This window comes from Mus caroli, chromosome 17 (genome assembly GCF_900094665.2).
Source record: "Mus caroli chromosome 17, CAROLI_EIJ_v1.1, whole genome shotgun sequence".
NCBI lineage: Eukaryota > Metazoa > Chordata > Mammalia > Rodentia > Muridae > Mus > Mus caroli.
The window spans coordinates 23,420,180-23,443,338 of NC_034586.1; the positions used below are offsets into that span (position 1 = coordinate 23,420,180).

At 50.8% G+C, this 23,159-nt stretch overlaps 1 protein-coding gene across 1 annotated transcript in view; it reads right to left on the minus strand.

Moving 5' to 3' along the window:
- Nucleotides 1-6,530: 6,530 nt before the first annotated feature.
- The window catches only part of Nudt3 (nudix hydrolase 3), a 46,904-nt gene continuing 30,275 nt past the window's right edge, over nt 6,531-23,159 (minus strand). Inside the window, exons 3-5 of the mRNA XM_021186548.2 lie at nt 12,570-12,614; nt 11,446-11,530; nt 6,531-8,144 (exon numbers count right to left, since the gene is read on the minus strand). Coding sequence (XP_021042207.1) covers nt 7,978-8,144; nt 11,446-11,530; nt 12,570-12,614 — 297 coding nt within the window. The 3' untranslated portion in view covers nt 6,531-7,977. The remainder of the gene's footprint in view (nt 8,145-11,445; nt 11,531-12,569; nt 12,615-23,159) is intronic.

Genomic DNA, 23,159 nt, shown 5'->3' on the forward strand with positions numbered 1-23,159 from the left:
AAAAAAAAAAAAAGATTATGAGTTCAAGGCTGTTCCTTGTACATAGGATCCTGTCACCGGGAGGCGATGGCTCTGTGAGATTCAGGATCCCCAGCCTGGTCTACAAAGTGAGTTCCCAGGGCTACACAGAGAAACCCTGTCTCAAAAAACCAAAAGAAACAAAACAAATCAGTATTTGACACACGTCTTTCGGGGCCTGTTCTCTTCTTCCCAGGGACTTCCTGAGTTGTTCTTAAATTATTTGTTTGTTTATTGTCACCCTGGAGGGAGGGGCTACGCTCTCATGTGTGTCACAGTGTAGGTGTCAGAGAGCGGCTTTATGGACCTTTCAGCGTCCACCTTGTCTTTAGTTCTTGGGAGCAACTGCCAGTCATTCAGACATGAACAGCCATCCACCTGCCTTTATCCACTGAGTCACATGACCCATCCATCTTCTGATCCCACTGTGCTTGCCCTCCCTGTCACCCCCACCCCCACCCCCTTTGCTGGGTTCTTGAGGTCAAAGATGGTCCCATGAAAGTCTCTCACTTTGCCATTCAGGGAACTGGAACAGGTACCACAGGCGCTGGGGCAGTTAGGGCCTGTTTAGTCTCCTGTCTGATGAAGGCACCGACATGCATGGGGCAGACCGCCCTCACCCTGTGCTAAGGACAGGCCAGTCATACCCAGCCGGGACAAGGCTCAGCACAGCTTGGCCGTGTTGAGGGTGGGGCAGCATTCAGTAAGCTCTGGCTCCCTGGCCCCAGTATGGAAAAAGGTGGCTTCCCTGTTTGCCATTGAGATGTGGGCTTCACTCTGTAGGCCATTCTGACTTCAGGTTTATAGGACAGACCACCATACCGAGCTTGAAGAACAGTTTTAGTTTAATGAAAAACAGTATAATGAGGTCTGTTTATAGACACACACACACCCCCCAAAAAAACCCCAAAAAACCCATGCTGGAGAATTCTGCATTCATGCACTGGTGCACTCCTGAAGCAGGGGGTCATGAGGCAGCTGCTCTTGAAGACTAAGCCTGTAGAAGCCATATCTGTGAGGCTATGTCGACTAGGGAGAGGGGCTATGGGGTGGATGGGAATAAAAGCCGTAATAAACAGCCTGCTGTGACCAGATAACCCACCCATCCCTTAACACAATTGGGTCTGGTTTCCTGACCCGGTGAGTGGAAGAGAGGCTTCCAGGACAGAAGACCTTCTGCGGAGGACCTTGTGCAGAAGTGAAGTGCAGCCCAACGGATGCTGACATCATCTGGGTGATGATAAAAGTCAGCTCAGGTCACCTCGCTGGCGGAGCTACCACTGCCTCATGGCAGGAGGGTAGTCCCTGAATAGTACTGGCAGACTCCACCATGGGATAGCTGCCTGTCACATCAGATGCCCTGCTCCCAAGTTCAGATCCCTTGTGCTCCCATTGTCAGCACTGGGTTCTCCCTCACGACCCATCTGTTTTTCATTTTATTTTTGAGATTATATCATTCTCTCTTCCCTTTCTCCCTCCCATGCACGACCCCCTCCCCCTTTTTTTTTTTTTTGGTTTTTCAAGACAGGGTTTCTCTGTGTAGCCCTGGCTGTCCTGGAACTCACTTTGTAGACCAGGCTGGCCTTGAACTCAGAAATCCGCCTGCCTCCCGAGTGCTAGGATTAAAGGCGTGTGCCACCATGTCCGGCATGACCCCTTTTTATGGTTTTCCTGGTTTATTGTTTGAGAGAGAAAGCCTCTCTCTAAACCTTGAGCTCACTGATGGAGCTAGAGGGCTGGCCAGCAAGCCCTGGGAATTCTTTTTGGTTTTTTGTTTGTTTGTTTTTTGAGACAGGGTTTCTCTGTGTAGCTCTGGCTGTCCTGGAACTCACTCTATAGACCAGACTGGCTTCGAACTCAGAAATCCGCCTGCCTCCCAAGTGCTGGGATTAAAGGTGTGTGCCACCACGCCTGGCTGGAGCCAGCTTGGCAGGAGGAGGGTGGGGAGCACGGAGCAAGGGCATCACTCACAAGGGTGAGCATTAGCTTCTGCAGAGGGGGCTGTTGAGAAGTGCTCTGCCAGACTCCTACTTGTGGGGCTGAGTGATGGCACGTGCCACGTGCAGAATACTCCTCTGCCCCCAACACCCAGCCCAGCCCAGGGACAAGGTGTGGAAGAACCGAGGATACTGCATGGAAGGCAAAGGGGAAAACTCAGCTTCCTTCTGCTTTCTCAGGATAGATTCCATTTCTTGCAGAGCCAGAGAGGACTGCCAAGGCCTCCCCAGCAGGGCTCTGAGGACACCGGGAAAGGGGCCAGGCTGGGCTGGCGGTGAGAGCCGGTGAGAGGAAACGCTGGACTTTCCAAGAAGTGACAGGCGACAAGGCAAGGCTGTTTCTCTCCTAGCCAGGGGGCAGGAGCGTTAAGGGCCACAACAACCCTTCCTTCCCTCCAGGGGCCACTCCCAGCTCACTTGGCATTACTTATGTGTCTCCTTCGGTGACTGTGTGGCCTATCAGTTATCTCTGTGTCCCATGTGAAGCCCCCAGGTACCTGGCCTGAGTCTCCGTCTCAAGACTAAACTTGACCATTTAGCTTTAGCTAAAAAATCTAAAGGGGCAGGAAAGATAAACATGGAGGCTACTTTGCCCCCATGAGGTGAGCCCCAGCCACTGTAACCTTTCTGCTACAGAGGGGAGCAGAACTAGGGCCCTCAGACCCCATACCCACATGGGATGAAGGCAAGACCTCCGAGCTAGGCAACCAGGCTCAAGATGCTCCTGCCCAGCCGGCCTCAGCGATGGTAGCCATCTGTGCTACAATTTTACTTTTAAACACCAACCTTTCCTTTGATTATGACCAGCTGTAAGTGTTCCGGCCATAAAAGCCAGAGCCAACGCTCACAGAACCATTCCATGGGCTGTTTAGTTTACAACAAACCAAACCAATTACTTCTGTCGCTTGCAGTGCCACACTGCACAGAACACCATAGCCTGTCAGCTGTCGGCTGTGGGCCTCGAGTCCGTTCTCCCCTCCCTTTTGCTCTCTGAGAAAGGCCTCCTTGTTCCATCTGCACTGCAAGGTTTTCCCAAGCTTGGCCTGTATCTCCAAAATAGCCTCCATCGTCCACTGAGAAAGTCCGATCTCTTCAACTGCAGGCAGGCGAGGAGCTACCAGCATGAGATGTCTCTCCTTAGTGGCCTAAGAGGAGCCACTTTACCCCACAGCCAGGAGTTTGAAGGCCCAACCAACCACCAGACTGAGGCACCTCATTCTTTTCCCTATGAGGTTAGAAAGACTTCTTTAAAGCCAGGCAAGGTGGTGCACTCATGTCTTTAATTCCCAGTGCTTAGGAGTCAGAGGCAGGTGAATCGCAAGTGAGGCCAGCCTGGTTGATCTACAGAGCAAGTTCCAGGACAGAAAAACTGCAATAAACAGAATAAAGGTCCTTTCCAGCATTGTCTAGTAAGAAGTGAGATAAGAGTCAGGGCTCACAACTGGTTCTTTGTAAGTGACGAAAAACCTGGATTGAGCAAACAGCTGGCCACCAGGGAAGGGGAAGGCGATGATGACGTCACCCTTCTAGCGAGCCCCTCCCCAGGACTTCCTCCTCCCCAGTGGAGGCCCTCTGGCCTGAGAGAGGACAGTCTCCTCACTGGGCTCTTGTCCTTAGGGCATATGCCAAATTCTAAGGCTCGGTAACACGCCCCGAACCATTGTATAGGGAGCTTTAGGGACAGGAGTGACTCTTAAGCTTCATGTCATATAGCCAAACCCACAGGACTACTGGACTTCACTCAGGTGTGGCCCAAATACCACAAATGAAAAGGGGCCAGGTGGACGCACCAGCCTGCACTGTGGGGAAGAGGCATCCCTCCCTTGGGTCCCCGATCAAGCTCCCGCATCCCGAGTCGGGCAAGAAGCTTGTGGGCTCATGCAAAGCCTCGGCCACACAGAGCTGTGGACAGTGGGGAAGGGGGCCTAGGACCCACAGCACAGAACACCCTCAGGTGGCAATGCCTCTGAGAACACCTCTGTCCCAATGCCATAAAGTGACATGGAAATCAGCTTCCTGGACACGGGGTCCGCTCGTGGACACTCCAAATGATAGGGTGCTCACTAAAAGGCAACCAGAGCCGGAAGAAACAGGCCCCACCCAGGAGAGCGGGTGCAAGTGCCTTTCGAAAGAGCCAAGTGGCTTCCCTGTTCCCCAAGCACTGATGGGCTGCACGGCTCTGCCTGCCCCCCTTGTCAAGAAGAGGACTGTTTTTCTGAATCTTAGACAGAAAATATTGTTAACTAGAGCTAACTCCCCTTTTTCTTAAAAGGAAAAAAAAAAAAAAGTATTTCTTTAGGTTTTCTTCCCCATTGATTCTAAATCTTATCTCAACTAAGATATGCTCAGAGTATACTCTAAAAATCGTGAAATCAGCCAACTACAACAAAACTCACACTGCCTGGCTCAGTGTGGTGGCACAGGCCTTTCTCCTCACCCCAGCACCCTGGAGGCAGAGGCAAGTACTCTGTGAGTTCAAGACCAATCTGGTCTACATAGTGAGTTCCAGAACCAGCAGGGTTACACAGTGAGATCATATCTCAAACCAAACCAAACCACACCACGGTGCTTCTTCAGGCCTTTCTGTGACCCAAGAGGCGGATGTTGCTTGGGCTGAGGTGTTTTTAAAATGAAGATGGGACTCTAGCAAAGGTGTGGACCAACACAGAATACAAGTGGGCACGAGTGAAGGACAGCATACTACACACACACAGGGATGCACAAGGGGCAAGCCCATCTCTGAGCTGCAGAACCAGCCTCCGGGGAGAAGCGGGCAGGATCCTGTGAGCTGGCTTCTCCTTAGCAGCGAGCCCAGAGTCCCAGCTCCTAATCCACACACAGTTATCTCTGCCTCTCACTAAGAAACCTCGCCACACAGTGACACTTACAAACTACTGACCTACTCACTCCCAGGGGAAGTGACTCACCCTGCCCCCTGTAGGAAGCAAGACCACCAGCAGGCCTCTCTGTCTTGTCTGCATGTGCTCTGGGGCACAAGGCCCAGGATGGGAGCCAATCCTAGGATTCCGGCAGTCTCTTGGCTAATGACACTCCCACAGGTCTCATCCAGCTGAGGACTTGGGCAAGGTGGGCAACACAGGGAGCTTCTCCATGCGGCACTGACAGGGCCGTTGATTCGCTGTTCTGCTCTGTGTTTGTGCTGAGAAGACCAGGGCTCAGGTCGCGTGTCCCAGTGGCTGCAGTTTTTGGGACACTACTACAGAAAGTCTAACATGGCCGATCATATTCTTTATTGGTCCGCCTCCCTCTCTTAAAAACTATGGAGTCCAGGTTACCCTTAAATGGCAGCAATTCTCCTGCCTCAGCCTTCCAAGTGTTGAGATTTTTACTCTAGGATTAAACTATGCCCTGCTTCTTGCTTGTTCTCAAACCACACGTGCACAGAATTAACTCCTGTTTCAGAAAGATCACATGACCTCACTGTAACTTCTCCAATGTCTATAATCACAAAAAAAGTATACAGTTTTTAAATTTTAAAAAACCCTCTACGCTCTCTTTTTCTTCCCAGGGTACGGTGAACTCTAATGGGTATTTCTGCAGTGACTAGATCTAGGATATGCAAATGTACTGTGAGCTGGAGACCAAGCAGGGGCACCAGTTCCCATCAGGCCCTGAGAAGCATGGGAAAATCGGAGGGACTCAATGTCCATGACAGACAGAGTCTAGATTCCGGCGAGTTTGTTCTTTTTACTTTCTTGTTCTTTCTACTTTCTTCACTGCGTTCAAGGCTGTGGCTCTGACCAATCTATCACAAAAGGACTCTAGCTATGCCAGCAACAGCCGCCAGCATTTTGGCCGTGCCAGGGAGGAAAAACCCCAGCCCCATTCCTCAGAGCGCAGGAAAACCGACGCTGGCGAGGACGATGGACTCTGGAACTGTTCAAAGCTGGCTTCTGTTAGCTGAACCTGGTGGCCCAATCTCTGTTGCTAACTGCTCTAACAGGTCACCAAGGCCACTGAAGGGGACTTGGTGCACTTCACTTGACTGACTTAGTGACAACAATCAAAACTGGCCTTAACTTGGGCCCAGTCAGGCACACCTACAGAGGCCCGAGAAGGCAGCTGGCAGCTTCCTTCCCAGGGCAGTTTCCCGCCACAGTACCATTAGGCTGCATGGCTGAGGGAGAGCTGACCCAGAAGACCGTGGTCTGAGATGAAGTTTCCTCTGCATGTGCACGGGACTTCAGGATGCTCTGAGCCAGGCAACAAGAAACAGAGCATTTATCCACAGCGGGACCCACAATAAGCCTGTCCCTGAACTCAAATCACATGGTGAGGTCTCTACCCAGTGGGCCGCCACCTCGGGAGGCCACTCCTGTCCCGAGACACCCCTCCCCAACACACTGAGAGGATATCTGTGTTTTAACGCTGGGGTAAAAATGCAAATTAGATACATGCAGAACTTAAAAAGTCTACCGGTTGATACCACAAAGCGTTGAATACTGACGGTGCGCGTCACCACACACATTCCTGACGTGGAACAAGGAGCAAAAGTTTTTCAAAGTTTGAGTATTTATTAGTTTTTAAATAAAGAGAAGTACTATTTTCATTTCACATCTTGGCTACGTTTCAACATAGGCAATGCCACAAAGAGTCCCGAGTGCCCACGCTAAGCCAGGCCTAGCTCCCCTCTTGACCTCCTTGCTCAAGGCCCCTCCCAGGACCCTTTACTTCCCAACTAACCACCACAACTGGCTGGGGAGTTCGGCACAAAACCTCTATAAAATACCAACCGGAGCCAGAGGGTCACCGGTGGGTCCCTCTCCCAGATGACCTCTCACACCGGGCAGACAGAAAGCTAATGTCCCTTTTGAGCGAGCTCTTGGTCCCCCCTTGGCACATACATGCTCACACTGCTCCCCATGTATTCTCAGGACTTCGTGGGGCCTCTCAGCGTGGGGACAGGACTATCCAGAATGGCTGCAGAGCGTGGGGCCACAGCCAGGTCAGCGTGGTGGAAGGCATATAAGGGTAAGAGAAGCTATGTCAGCAATAAATAGCATTACAGAAAGAATCCCCAGCCAGCAGGACAGACACAGTGCCTGACGGCCCAGTTTCTGTGACATTGAGGGTGACAGTTTAAAGCCTACTGTGAGCCTATCAGACAGAATTCAGTTTCTCTCGCTGTTTTCCAGGCTTCGTAACAGAAAGAAAACAGGTTCCCTTCTGTTTTCCTTGGCACAGGAATAGCCTAGAGACAGAAGGCCAGGGTCCCAGGAGTGAGAGCAAGGTGGCCAGGCTCGGCATGGCTGGGAACAGAGGACAGGGAAGCCCGCCAAGTTACTAGCATTAAACAAATGTGAAGAGGGAGGGGCTTCAAACCAGAAATATCTGGGAAAAAAAAGGAAAAAAAAAAAAAAAAAAAAAAAAACAACCCAAAACGTTGAGAACCCGAACAGTTAAGACCCTCGTTCTAAGCTGCTTATTTACGTATCCCACAATAGTGTGTAATGTGTAGACAGGTGCGTCCCGAGGGAGCATGGTCAACCTAAGGGACTCAACAGCACAGCACAGATTTTTAGAAAGTTTCATCTCACATGGGTGTCTTTTAAAAAAAAAAAAAAAAAAAAAAAAAAAACCCAAAACAAAAACAAAAAAATCAGAGGAAATATCTGGCCAGGCCGGGACGAGACAAATGGGAGCGCTTCGGAACCCAAGAAGGAGAGGGAGGTGCCCTCTCAGGGCAGGGTGAGCGATCGGGGAGGATCGGGCATGCAGGAAAGTGCTTGTGAGTTAACCCAGCCCCACCCTCAGGAAGAGAAAAGAGTTCCCACCGTGCCACACCCACCCGCCTCCCGCCACAGCCCACAGCAGCACCTCAGTGTCCCCTCTCCACTGCCTGCCATGCCTGGGTGACAGAGAAGGCCGTGAGGTGAGGGGTGGTGAGGAGAGCCATGCTTCAGTCTGCTTTCCACTCTCCGGCTCTTACAGAAGTCTGCAGTCATCTGATGCCTGACACGGAGCTGGAGTAGGTGGTGGGCACCACAGGGGTGCCGTTGTTGGCGGGGTAGCCTTGTCTCAACGTCTCAAAGTATGACGCCTGCACGGGCTTGTGACACTGCAGCACCTTTATGGCGTCTTCTATTTTAAACCACTCTCTCTTCCTTCCTGTGGAGGAAGAGGGAAGAGTTGAGCACAGGCTGGAGCAGTGAGCACAGCTCTGAGTGGGAGGCAGACTTCACGGTGGTGTCTTGGACGCCACGACTCCGGAGGAGCAGGAACTGAAGGCTATCCTTGGTTACTACACAGGAAACCCATGAGAGCCTACCTCCATCTGTCCCAAACCCACGACTCTCAGTACTTTCCCTTCCTTACAAAAGTAAAGCCAGCATCCCCCATGACTACAGAGCCCACTGCAGGAGCCAGCTGTCCCAGCAGGCACTCCGCAGGCAGCTGCATCTCCAAGGAGGGGTCACCATCCTCATCCTTTGACCATGGTGATGGCTGACTTGTAACCTGCTATCTTACTCCCTTCAGTTAACAACTGTATAAGTGATGAACCCGCCACAGAAAGAAGGCTGGTGAGGCGCCTCAGAGGTTACAGTGTTTGCTGTGCAAACCTGGCCAGCTGAGCTCAAGCTCTGAAGCCATGTAAAACTCCAGAGAGCTCATTCCTCCTAAGCCGCTCGCTCTCTGGGTCCATGTGCAAACCGTGAGTGGGTACACCCACATGCACATTGCGCACAACCAACACACGTGCTAATTCAGAGAAAAGAAAATCCAAAAACAAAACACCATGCAACTTAACAAATTACCATTTTGAGTCTACTTGTATTAAAATGAATGTTTTATTTTTGAGACATAGTTTATATGCCCTGGCTGTCTGGAATGTGCTATGTATAGACCAGACTTGCCTGAACTCACTGAGCCCCCCCTGCCTCTGCCTCCAGAGCACTAGTACTAAAGGTGTGTTTGACCACAACCAGCTTGCTTTGCTTGTATAAACACTCTCTCAGGCTCTGTAGACAATGAACAGGATAGCTGCAAGCTACAGCAGCAGGGCTGGCCTGAGGTCAGTGGCTGTGCACAGATCTGAAGCAAGCAGGAGGTCTGGCTCCACCCTGCTCCCAACAGTGAGGGAAGTAAGGGACTTACTTCCTAATCTGTTCTGAAGACTCATTACAGAAAACTCAATAATAACTGGCACCTGAGCCGGGCGTGGTGGCGCACGCCTTTAATCCCAGCACTCGGGAGGCAGAGGCAGGCGGATTTCCGAGTAGCCAGCCTGGTCTACAAAGTGAGTTCCAGGACAGCCAGGGCTCAGAGAAACCCTGTCTCGAAAAAAAAAAAAACAACAACAACAAAAAAAAAATAACTGGCACCTGGTGCCTAATGAGAACCTGCTTGCTTCTCCCTCTCCCCTCCCCCTCTCCCCTCCCCTCCCCTCCCCCCCTTGGTTTTTTGAGACAGGGTTTCTCTGTATAGCCCTGGCTGTCCTGGAACTCAGAAATCCGCCTGTCTCTGCCTCCTGAGTGCTGGGATTAAAGGAGTGCGCCACCACACCCGGCTTTCTTTCTTTTTAAAAAGATTTTATTTATTTAATCTATATGATGAGTATACTGTATCTGTCTTCAGACACACCAGAAGAGGGCATCAGATCTCATTTCAGGTGGTTGTGAGCCACCATGTGGTTGCTGGGATTTGAACTCAGGCCCTCTGGAAGAGCAGTCAGTGCTCTTAATCTCTGAGCCATCTCTCCAGTCCCATTTCTATATTATAACTGGGCTCAGCTACCAGCCTACATGGTGGCCCACAACTCTCCTAACTCTGGTTCCAAGGCATCTCTTCTAGTTCTGTGGGCACTGAGCATGTCTGTGGTACACAGACACACACACAAGCACAGCATCCATATTGGGGGGGGGACCCTGACCTAATAGCTAGGTCCCAGGCCGTATATTAGGGTACATTGCTGGCATGTAACCATTTCCTGTCATGGGCATTAATAGCGTGCAATCTCAGTAATTAGAAACAACAGCATGCTTTAATTCACACCATATCTCCACACAAATGTCCATTATAGACAGGTTGCAACTTATGTTTGGTGGGCAAATGTTCTAGCACCAGGCTAAATTCTCAGCCCCTAAGAAAAGACCCTTAATCCTCATTGTGTTTAACTCCAGGAGAGCATGCGGCGCACGAGGATAGCCCAGGAAGCGTGGGCCTTTGCTGCCTCACTGTGTCCCAGCACTGAGAAGAGAGCCCAGGATGGCTTCATAGCAGCAGCCCAGAGATGAGCACTCCCTGGCCTAACTTCCCCTCAGTGCCTACTGTCTCGTTTCCTCAGACACTGTCCACCTCAGGCTCCAAGGAAGCTCTGAGGGCACACTCCGTCTCTCTAACCACTTCCCAGCACACAGCATGAAGGTGGCTAACACTTCAAAAGACGAACGCACCTTTGCTCACTGGTGATTTACATGGAAGACCCAAGTTTTCACAGGCATAGTGCAGGGGAGCTGTGTGGATGGTGCAGGCTGGACCTTCAGCATTTCGAGGCTTGGCAGGAAGGTCAGGAGTGCACACCTCCCCCCCTTTCCTGGGTTACATACATATGAGAGGAGGTCGCAGGCTCTTTCCTGTGCTTCAGATGGAGTTAGCACTGAATAATACTGACAAGCGAGGAAAAGGCTTGTCGGACTAACAAGCAAGGCCGCCTTAAAAACTGTGTGGGGCTGGAGAGATGGCTCAGAGGTTGAGAGCACTGGCAGCCTTTCCAGATGACCTGAACTCAATTCCCAGCATTCGTATGGCAGCTCACGACTGTCTGTAACCCAGGTCCAGGGGGCCTGACACTCTCACTCAGACACAAATGCAGGCAAACCAGCAATGCACATGGAAATAAAGCACACCCACCTTGGTTTCCTTCTCAAACCCTGCACATCTGACATAAGTTTTGATTTTATTTATTTGTTTGTTTGTTTGCTTGTTTTTCGAGACAGAGTTTCTCTGTGTATCCCTGGATGTCCTGGAACTCATTCTGTAGACTATGCTGGCCTCGAACTCAGAAATCCACTTGCCTCTGCCTCCCAAGTGCTGGGATTAAAGGCATACAACACCACTGCCCAGCTGAAAATTTTTTGTGGTGCTGAAGACAGAATCCAGAGCCCGCACAATCTAAGCCAGCCCCTGCCTCTGCCCTGCCTAGCCCAGCAGTGTGCATGGGAGCTGTAAGACAGGAGCCTGCATCCTGCTCTCAATGTTGGTCCAGTGGCCAGAGTGGCCCAGCATGCAGGGGTCTGAGGTCTGCATCTGCTCAGGAGGTTGTAGCAGGAGAGCTCTTTTGAGGAGGACATTTTATATTATTTTAGAGACATTTCTAATTTTTTGGGGACACGTTCCCACCAGTCGCCCCTATGCTGTAGACACCTGAAATGCTCCTGTCTTCAGTTTCCCAAGCCTGGTGCTGACTCACCGATGTTCACCGAGTCCTCCCAGTCTTCCAGCACCTCCGTGACGATGAGCACATATACGTAGGTCCTGTGCTTCCTCTCCTGGTTCTGGAGGACACAGAGAGCACAGAGAATGGCGCTCCTTAGTGGGCCGAGACGCTTAGAGAAGCACTGCTGTCCACTGTTCAGACAGCCGGGCATACGAGGCCCTCTGCTTTTGTTGTTCTGTTCAAAGAGAGCTCCACCAGAAAAACAGCACACTTTGGATGGATTTCCTTTTTTAAAACGTGAGTTTTTTAAAACATGAAGACTAGGAGAAGGTGTTCAACCTTCTGGAGCAGGAGTTAGAGGTAGGTGTGTGCCAGCAGACATGAGTGCTGAGGACTGAACTCGGGTCCTATGGAAAACAGCAAATGCGTCCCAACCCCCAGGACAGGAGCCCTGGCTGTCCTGGAAATTGCTATGTGGACCAGGCCGCCCTTGAACTCAGGGAGATCCTCCTGCCTCTGCAATGGGATTAAAGGTGCATGCCACCACGCCAAGCACTCTCAATGGCTGACCATCTATCTGTCCAGCCCAAGTCCACTCTTCAGGCCCAAGCTTTACCCTCTCTTCCTTCCTTCCATCTTCCCTAAGTACAGCCATACAGGGATGGAAGCTGGGATTTGGGGAAAAGGGCAGGCATAGACTGTGGGTGCGCAAGGCTAATGAGCTGAGTGAGGCCTGCATCCTCTCTGCCAACAGACCAGCGTCTCACTGCTCCCACTTCAGCCAGCCTGCCCTGCTCCTCTTGTCTCACTTGGAAGAGCAGGAGGAATGAGCAGCAGGAGGGAAGCACTTCACTGTCCATGCTTGGGGCCCGGGTCAGCTCCAGACCCACGGGAAAACAAGCTGAGAACAGAAGGTAAGCCTGCAAACCACTAGGGAGGTGGAGGCAGGGGGATTGCTGGGACTCAAACTAAACTATCTAATGAGCTCCAGGCCAGTGAGAGGCCCTTTCTCAAAATCCAAAGTAGATAGCTCCTAAGGAATGACATATCCAGTTGTTCTCAGGTCTCTAGACATGCACACACAGAGCTGAGGCCACTTCCAAGGACAGGGAAACATGGTTATTATGACTTTCAGAAAAAGGTGTCAGCAGACTCACCTCAAAAATTCCAACTAGTCTTCCCAGTGTCCCTTTCACTCCAGCCTAAAAGAGGAATAAAGAAGAATAAACACAGGCCACCACATCACTCACAAGTCTTCTGTAGTCTTGTAAATAAGGGTGAGGCTGCAGGAGATGTGGCTCAGCGGCTAGGAGCACTTCTGCTTTTCCAGAAGTGCATCTGGAGCACGGCACCCATGTCAGGTGACTCGCAACTGTCTGCAACTCCAGCAGGTCTAACACCCTCTCCTGGGCATCACGGCACCTCCCACAACACACAAAACACAACAAACATGGTGAGTATGCAGCTCGGGAGGACTCAGGTCTGTGAACTCCCGCACACCTGGATTTCCTGTGTGTCACACCTGGATCGATCACAGCAAGACATGCTGGAGGAGAGTCCTTTCATGGTGCTCTTACTACTGGAAAGCTTGCCACACAACAAGGTGACGCGTGAGGGCCAATAAAGCTACAGCAAAAACCTTGTGTTCATTCGTTTATCTCTTCAGGCAGTACGTCTAGGCAGAGGCAGTAACTATGGTGAGGGCCGAGGAGCAGGCCACGTGCAGGCCACGACAGCTAGTCCTCAGACATGGCTTTGGCTGCCTCAGAAGCCGCAAGCCCTGGCAAACAGTAAGCCAATGGAATCGTCACCACTCAGGTCTTTTGTGACAGACGTCACAGAGGGATGAGGAGTGTATTTGTTCGTGGCTGTTTACACACCCCCCCCCCCCGAGACAGGGTTTCTCTGTGTGGCCGAACCCAGAAATCCGCCTGCCTCTGCCTCCCAAGTGCTGGGATTAAAGGTGTGCACCATCACCACCTGGCTTAAAAAAAAAAACAATACATTCTTAATATACATTCTTCCCACCCAAGGCCCTTCTGATTGCTCCTGTGCTTTGGGGGTCGTGGTGATGAATGTTTCAGTCCATTCCAGGTCATTGGGTTTCCCACATCAAGATCAGCCATCAGGGGGCTGGAGAGATGGTTCAGTGGTTAAGAACACCAACTGCTCTTCCAAAGGTCCTGAGTTCAAATCCCAGCAACCACATGGTGGCTCACAACCATCCATAATGAGACCTGATGCCCTCTTCTGGTGCATCTGAAGACAGCTACAGTGTACTTACATATAATAATAAATAAATCTTTAAAAAAAAAAAAAAAGCAGCAGCCACCAGAGCTCAGTGTTCTTTCCATCCCTGCTACACTAGGTTACTTTGGTTCCCAAACTTCTCCACCCTCTCTAAAGCTACTTGTTTACTTTAAAAATGTTAATTTATGTGTACATGGTGTGTGTGTGTGCAGCCAGGGATGCAGGAAGAGGACAGGAACATCACAAAGTCAGAGCCACACAACATGGGTGCTGGGAACCAAGCTCAGGCCTTCTGGAAGGGCGTGTGCTGAGCCAGCTTTCTGGGCTAAAATTCTTAAGCAAGAGTCCAAGAAACTGATGTAAAAGGCTAGATTCCAACCTGGTGGTGGTCCTGCACACCTTTAACTCCAGAACTCGGGAGGCAGAGGCAGGTGGATTTCTGAGTTTGAGGCCAGCCTGGTCTACAGAGTGAGTTCCAGGACAGCCAAGGCTACACAGAGAAACCCTGTCTCGGCAAACCAAAACAAACCAACAAACCAAAAGGACTAGATGTGGAGGGCGGTTTTGATGCTTTCTTTCATCGGGAATCTGTGTTTTCTGATGCTGAAGGTCCTCACCCCTAAATGGTTCTTGATCTAGCAATAAAGATGCCAGCGGCCAATGGCTGGGCGGAAAGAAAGAGGCGGGACTTCCAGGTTCCCGCAGGCTAGGAGAAAGGAAGAGAAACTAGATACTTGGGGGAGAGAGACCAGACAGACTCAGAGCCACAGGGGAGATCACCCAAACTGTAGGCAGAAAGGGAAGCAAGACCAATGGGCTTCACGTAAGATAACCTGGCAACTAAGCCGAGGACAGATTCGGAGGTGCTGAACTAGGAGGGAAGGGAAGGGTGCATTAACCACCGGAGGCTTAGAAGAGCCCAGCCACAGAGCCAGTAAGTCAGTTTAAAAATGAGTGTGTGGGTGCACACACATGTCTTTTATCTGTGTATCTGAGCAGGGCAGGAACACTAAGTGGTGTAGAGAAAACTACATGCCTCAACTAGAGTCCTGGGTGACTTGCATTTTGAAATTACTGTGTTCTGTGTTACTGACCAGGAATTCAAGTCAAACACTTTACATCCACTCACCTACAATGGCTTTGGTACTGGGAATGCAACTGTCCTACCTTCTCTTACGCAAACTGTTCTCTTTCATCCTCAGGAAGTCAGCTACGTCTCGAGCTAGTCAGGGGTGCCCTGAATGAAGCTGTGCTCTTGGCCAGCCCAGCTAGGAAGCCAGCGGCTCTGTGTTCTGATCCCCAGCAGCCCTGGACTTGTGTTTCTGCTGTAGGCCTCCATTGGCAAGGCCCAGGCAGAGCGCAGGGGTGATGAGAGAGCCAGGCAAGCCATCACTTACCTGTGCTGTGTGCTCGCTCCAGTAGCTACCATCTTGCTAATGTTCACTGTTCTCCAAGAAGTCAAATATTTACTAATAGAAAGGAGCATGTAGTCCTGGCTGTCCTGGAACTCACTTTGTAGACCAGGCTGTCCTCGAACTCAGAAATCCACCTGCCTCCGCCTCCCGAGTGCTGGGATTAAAGGCGTGCGCCACCACGCCCGGCTCACGTGTGACTTTTTAAAAAGACTTATTTACTGCATATTTATATACAGGAATATGTGCCTGGGTGTCTTTGCACCGTCTGCACGCCTCAAGCACACAGAGTCAGAAAAAGCTTTAGACCCCCTGGGTCTGGAGTTACAGTCCTCAGACTTGCGTGCTGCCATGCGGGAGCTGAGAACATGGCACTCTGCAAGCCCAACTTAGTCACCCAGCCTCGCAACTTACAATTTTGACATGGCAAAATTAGTCAAGGACTCATGTAGCCCAGGCTGGGCTTTAATTCTCTGTATAGCTGAGATAACCTTGAACTCCAACCCTCCTGCCTCTACCTCCAAACGCTGGGATCATAGGCTGGATTCTCGGGATTGTTTGTGGAGGAAATGGGACTCAGGGCCTCATGCATGGTGGAGGAGCACATTTAGCCTGAGCCACCTCCTACCGCAAACACAGCGATTTATGCATGGAGCAGCATAAATGACTTGCTCTCTCAGAAGAGGTTGGAAATCATGTAACAGCATCTTTCACCTCACTGGGCAGTGGTGGCACAGTTTTGATCCCAGCATTTGGAAGGCAGAGGCAGATGGATTTCTGAATTCGAGGCCAGCCTGGTCTACAGAGTGAGTTTCAGGATAGCAAGTGCTATGCAAAGAACCCTGACTCAAAAACTAAAACCAAACAAACAACACCCCCCAAAACAAACACCCCCCCCAAAACCAAACAAACAAAGCAACTCAGCAGTACAGTTCAAAGAATGCTGTCACCAGGCAGCCCAGTCCCCCCTTTAATTTAATCTGTGACTGACAATGCCCACAGCAGCTTCTGGTTCCTCCTCCACTTCACTCTAAGCTGACACAGTATTATCTACTTGACAGAAATCCAGTTCTCCAGTTCAGAGCAGGATACGGCAGGCACGTGGCTCAGGCCGTTTACCAGCACTTGACGGCTGAGGCCGGCAGACCTCCGTGAGCCTGAGGCCAGCCAGACAAGGCTACACAGTGAGATCCTGTCTCAAACAAGCAAGCAAAACCAAACAAATAAAACCAGAGAAACACCCCGTATTTACCCGTTTTAAAAACTGGAACTTGGTAGTTTCTTAGAGGAAACCAGGCAGAGACTCGTGCCTGCAGCGCTAGCACGGGAGACTGAGACAGGGAGACTATCATGGGCTTTCAGACAACCTGGGTCGCCCTGCCACAAAAACCGACAAGAGGAAAACAGAAAAGAGGATTTCAGGACTGAGGGTACAGCGCTGTACGTTAGTGTGATCCCAACACCACACACAACGGTTCAAATAGAGAGGCTGCAGCCGGCCTGAGGCCAACAGAGGAAGGTCCTCACGGTGAGACCTCTAGGTGGCTCTTTTAAAACCACTTTGTGTTTTCATGGCTCTCAACTCTTCAGTCTCAAATGCTGCCAGCAGTGTGAACTTGGGTATTTTTACCACCCACATGACTGCAAAAGCAGGTCGGGACAGGCGCCAGTTCAGTATCTGACAGCGCCTGGCTCAGACACCTGACTTGGACATGTGTAACTTCAGCCCTGTCAGCACTGGTGCAGACTTGTTTAATCATCTTCATGTCAAGTCCTAACCCAGCAGGAGTCTTCACTTAACGCCAGTTAAGACTTTGCCCTTCCTTACCCTGGACCTCTGCGGCAGGGGTGTCCAGGGCTGGGGACACTGCTGCTCCAGCTTGTGGCAGGCAGGCCCGCAATCGTTCTCAATCGTGCAAAAGCAGCCAAGCACAAGCCCCAGGGAGTACTCTGTGCCTCTTCTACCTAGTTAACAAAAACCCTGCCTTTTAAATTTATTGTTATTACTGTTATTTCCGTTTGTTTGTTTGAGGCAGGATCTTTCTATGTAATCCTGGCTGTCTTGAAACTTGCTATGTTAATTGGGCTGGCCTTGAACTAAGAGATCCTCTTGCCCCTGCCTCTCAGTGCTGGGATCAAAGGCTACACCACCCATAACTAGCTTACAAACCTTCTTTATAAAGGGGGGAAAACTGTGTCTCTATTTCCTTGAGGATGTTCTGTGCCCATATGAAAAAAATGCTCAAACCCTGTGTCTGAAAGGCTGGGCCAGCCTCCCCCGAGGGCACACTGGGCCAAGCACTAGCAGGAAGGACCCCACAGACCTCTTACCACGAGGAGCCCTGCTTCAGCACTCAGGTGTCATAGGCACAGATGCCACCTCAATGTGGGCACAAACCTCACTGCCAGGGCACCCGGATTCTGTTCAGTTTCAATGTGGCTCACTCGAGCACGGCACACAGTGAGCATGGGGTAAGGGGCGCTGCAGGGGCCATTTGAGGTCAATAGCGCCTAGGAGGATGTCTCGTGGGGACTGTGGGAAAGATTTCCCACAATAGAGAGACTGTACAAAAAGAAACACTACACTTCTTGCACGTCAGGCGGGGACCTGAAACCTGGAGCGACTGCAGTTATCTTGTGACCCTAAAGTGAAGGCCAAAACCTCAGCAAGATGTCAACCTAAAGCCACAGCCCACACTGCCAACGCCAAGCAACCAACTGTGGACTAATGGGAGAGAACCGCTCAGGCTTCTGGTAAGAAACTCTTATCTGTGGCCGAAGCTTCCTGCTACTTCCTTCTTTAATTCAAAAGACAGTTCTCTAAGGAGCACATTACTCTATGACAAAAACGGGCAACACGGAAAGAGCAGTGTATTGAAGCTCCCTGTGGAAGGCAGAAAGCTCGGCCCCAAACGGAAGCCCTGGGGGTGGCAACTCCAATGCAAGTACCTGCAGGAGGCTACCCAGCAACAGTGCATGGCCAGCTCGCCCCGACACAGGAAAGAGCTCCAGAGAGGAGCCCTGCAGAGGGCCAGCAGAGGGCCCACCAAGGTCTCCCTTTAAATGAAATATGTTAAACAACAAAGGAAAAGCGGGCTGGAGAGTTAGCCAGACTTATTTCAGCATGGAGGTCAGAGGACTTTTGGGAACAGGTTTCTTCTTCCACCACATATAACAGAGGGATTGAACATGGGCTGTCAGAGTTGGTGGCCTTTATGCATGAAGCCATCTTGCTGGTCCCAGGAATAATATTAGCAGTAGTGTTAAAAGACAAGTGAACACGGGGCCTCTGGAGCCCCTGCTCCTCAACTGTGAGCACCTCCTCCTTACAGGGTTGCTGCCTCTCCAAGTTCAGGCCGACACCTGCTATCAACAGTACACGGCATTTTCTATAGGTTCTCTATAAAAGGACAAAATAGCCGGGCGCACGCCTTTAATCCCAGCACTCGGGAGGCAGAGGCAGGCGGATTTCTGAGTTCGAGGCCAGCCTGGTCTACAGCCAGGGCTGCACAGAGAAACCCTGTCTCGAAAAAACCAAAAAATAAATAAATAAATAAATAAATAAATAAATAAAATAAAAGGACAACATATCAAAACCAAACCAAACCCCTAAACCAAAGGACTCCACCTTGGGTGACCCACTCACAGGAGAGACCCCCTATGCTGATGTACATAGACCTAGGCAATTCACACTAAGGTTGGGAAACTACCACTTTCTGTTCCGCCTCATTATAAAGATGCTGGATGGTGTTGAAGGGATGATGGCTTAGCACTGGCTGCTCTTGCAGAGGACCCAGATCTGATTCCTAGTACCCGAGTGGTTCACAGCCATCAATTACTCCAGTTTCAAGGGGACCCAACACCCACTCTGGCCTTTACATATATATCACAAATGTGATGCACTTATGTACAAGTGGGAAAACATATACATAAAAATTAACAATAATAAACTCTAAAAGCCCCTCCCGTCCACATGGTTATGGAGTTTCTATAGGGCTGAAAGTCAGACTTCTGCATCATGGCAGGGAGCCCTCATTTTGAAAGCCATCACTCGCCTGCCTCAGCAGAGCAGCTGCAGATCGGCTTCTGCCTCCCCGGCCCACACCCTCTGCCTGACATGCTGTAAGCAGTATGCAGTATGCTGTATGCAGGATGCCGCGCCAAACCTGGAGAGAATCTCCTTTCCCGGATCTGTCCACCCCATGACTTACTCTGGCGGACAGACTGCGGACTGCGTGCCACAGTGCTTTCAAACTGCGGCCTCAAGCACTCTCTGGTTTTCTTCCTGGAACCCTGAAGGTATGTGATGGTGCTGTTCCTAGCCTCCCAAAGGATGGAGGATCACAGCTTCAAAGCCTATAGTGTGCTATCTCTAAGTTGGAAAGGGAGGCACCATCAAAGATACCTCCACAAGTGAGCCACAGTCGTGTCAGCTTCAGGAAATCTGCTACCCAAAGGCACAACTCACACACCTCACTTTTTTTCCTCCTCCAAAATCAGTGTTCACCACTGACTGACCCCCTCAGTGCTCACTGCTGACTGACCCCCTCAGTGCTCACTGCTGACTGACCCCCTCAGTGCTCACTGCTGACTGACCCCCTCAGTGCTCACTGCTGACTGACCCCCTNCTGCTGACTGACCCCCTCAGTGCTCACTGCTGACTGACCCCCTCAGTGCTCACTGCTGACTGACCCCCTCAGTGCTCACTGCTGACTGACCCCCTTCAGTGCTGTTGACTGATCCCCTCAGTGCTCACTGTTGACTGATCCCCCGACCCCCAAATAGTCAAGATACTGAATGTGAAGTTACTTTTGGTTTCTTTGCTTTGTGGTATTGCAGACAGCAAGCTGTCAACCAGAGGGATGGCTAGACCCCAGCCCTTGACTCAGAACACAAGGGGATAGCTGAGAACACTCCCACTGCCCTTGCATGCACACAAACGTGTGTGCTCACCGTGCAAGATCTCTGTGACTCTAAACTTGCTTCCTGTGTGGTGAGCTCTGCAGGCAGCTTGCCTCTGTCACCTCACTGACCGGGAGCTGCTCACACTACTTTGAAGGCAGATTTCTATTACCTGACCACGTCCAGGGTCCTGACCGTGGGAGCTCTGGAGGCAGGGGCTATGTTAGGATCTGCCCACATGCACTGGGAACCACACACTCTCCCTAACGCCCAAGAACCCTGGAGTGTGGAGCTGATGGGAAAGCAAATGCGCCTGTTCTGGGGGACTCTGCAGGCCTCACCTCACTACACCTAACAGGAGACAGCCATTATCCCAGTAATTCAGCCTCTATTCAACGGGGTTCCAACACAAGCTAGTCCATCGCAGTCAGAGCTCCTGAGAGCAGACTCTAATCTCTGTACAGAGCTGCTGACTAACTGCTCACAAAGCCACGGCGCGCAGTCATTCCTGATAGCTGAGCAAAAGGCGGCATCTTCTTTCCTTCTGGATTTAGTTTTCGATACGGAGTTCTGGGGCAGCCCAGGGTAGTTTTGAACTCCAGATCCTCCTGCCTCGCCCTCCAAATGCTGAGCGTACGGGGTGAGCCGTATTTCATTTTATTTCTGGTTGGCTGGTTGGTTTTGGGTTTTTGCACAAGGTCTCTATGTAGCTCTGGCTGTTCTGGACTCTGCTGTGTAATAAACCAGGCTGTCCAGGCAGCTCACAGAGATTCACCCACCTATACCTCCTGAATGCAAGGGTTAAAGGCATGAGACCTGACTGATGATTTCAGTTGTAAAATGGCAGTAGTTATTTGCACTGAAATTAGTCACTTCCTTGGCTAAAGAACCACTAGCATTTAAGGCAACTGCCGGAAATGAACAAATTGGAAACATTCATCCTACCCGTCCTGGGACACTGGTGGGAAGGAAGGCTTAGGGACTGACAGCAGAAAAGCCCTGCTAAGTGTCTCAGGCGCTTAGGTCACACAGACAAGTAACAGCAGCCCTGCTGCAGACTAAGGGTGCACCCACTCACAACACTGGCAGGCTCTGAGGTGACTCTGAGGCCAGCGTGCCCGCTGCTCTTACAGAAGATGAGTTCACTGTTGTTGCTTGTTTGTCTGGAGACTGGTGTCTTTGTTAAGTCTCTATTGCTGCGTGAAACATCGATGCCAAAAGCAACTTGGGCAGGGCAGGGGTTACAGGCCTTACAGCTTACAGGCTGTCATAGCGCCGGCCGGAACCCGAGGCAGGCTCCCGTGGCGAGGACTTTTACCTACTTAGCCACTCTTCAGCTCAGAAGACGTTCTCCCAAGCACACCCACGCCCTGAAGAAAGGCTGGTAGAGAACAGGGGAAGGTAGGATTTCAGTGGAGGTCTCTATGGACGGAGCTCGGGTTGCAACAGGCAACCCTGAGTGGGCAACTAAAGCAAAGCAAAGCTAGCTCTGTCAGCAGGCAAAACTCACACATAAGGAAAAGGACCAAACCAAAACCAAGACCAACTGTATTTTCTTTTAACGTTTCTGTTTCCAAACGACCAAGTTAAAACAAATGCTTGACGGGGCCTAGTGGCACACGCCTTTAAACCCAAGTTTGGGAGGCAGAGGCACAGATTCCTGTGGAACCCCAACCAGGGCTATATATAGAGATTCTGTCTCTCAAAATAAAAACAACAAAATCAGATGGGTGTGGTAGAGCACTTCTTTAATCCCAGCCATCATGTGGCAGAGGCAGGGGGACCTCTGCCAGTTCAGTGCAAGCCTGATCTACCAAAGATGCTATAGGCTGCCAGGGATAAGTGAGAACCTGTCTACAAACACCGGGGCTGGAAAGATGGCTCTGCAGTTAAAAGCGCAAGCTCTTTCAGAGGACCCAAGTTCAGATCTCAGCACTCACACTAAACAGCTCACTTACAACTGCCTATAACTCTAGCTCCAGGGTATCCAGCGCCCTCTTCTGGCCTATACAAGCACCTGCACACATGTGGCATTTACTCACATATACAAATACGTAATAAACCTATAAATAAATTCCATATACTACAAAAAGAACTGGACACCACACCGTAATGTTGCAAAAAGTGCACACACTTGGCTGAAGCCACAATCCTCCATAAAATGCAGGGACTAAGCTGAAAATCCAGAGAGGAGTGCGTCCCATATAGCAAGCCCGCAGCAAGAGGAAGCTACCTCAGGCATCGGGTGTGGTAAGAGCCAAGGGAAGGCAGGGGTGCCCACACTGCAGAGGCCCAGCCAGCAGCAACATTCTGTGTGTGGGCACACACGTGCACGTGTGTGGGGGCACACATGTGTGCATGGTGTTCTCCTCAGCCGCTTTCAATGTGTTTGAGATAGTGTCTCTCACTGACTCTGGAGATCCTCCTGTCTCAGCTCCCCACAGCTGAGGTTCCAGGTGTCCACCATGCCTGGCACCCTCTCTCCCTGTCACACGGGCGCTAGGGACAGAGCTCAGGCCCGCGTGCTTGGGCAGCCAGATCTCTCCTCAGTGAGGTCTGTCCGTTTCCTCGGGCTCTTCATGTGCAACATCAGCAGAATGAGCTTTTAAACTCTAGCTCATGTGATAAGGGCATGATAGCAGCTTGCTTCTAACTTAAAAAAGTGTGGGGCTGAAGAAATGGCTCAGCTAGTTAGGAATTCTGGCTGCTCTTCCAAAGGACCTTGGTTCAATCCCCGGCACCCATATGACAGCTCACAACCAACTGTAACTCCAGTTCCAGGGGATCCAACACCCTCCCCTCAGTCATACAAGCAAACACCAATGCATATAAAAAATAAAATGAAGCCAGGCATGGTGGCTCACGCCTTTAATCCCAGCACTCGGGAGGCAGAGACAGGCACATTTCTGAGTTTGAGGCCAGCCTGGTCTACAGAGTGAGTTCCAGGATAGCCAAGGCTACACAGAGAAACCCTGTCTCGGAAAACCAAAAAAATAAAAAATAAAATGAAAAAAAAAAATGTGTTAGGTGTGCTAGTACACTCCTTTCCGGAACCTGGAAGATATTGGCACATGGATGTCCGCAGGCTTGAGGCCAATCTGGAAGATATTGGCACATGGATGTCCGCAGGCCTGAGGCCAATCTGGAAGATATTGGCACATGGATGTCCGCAGGCCTGAGGCC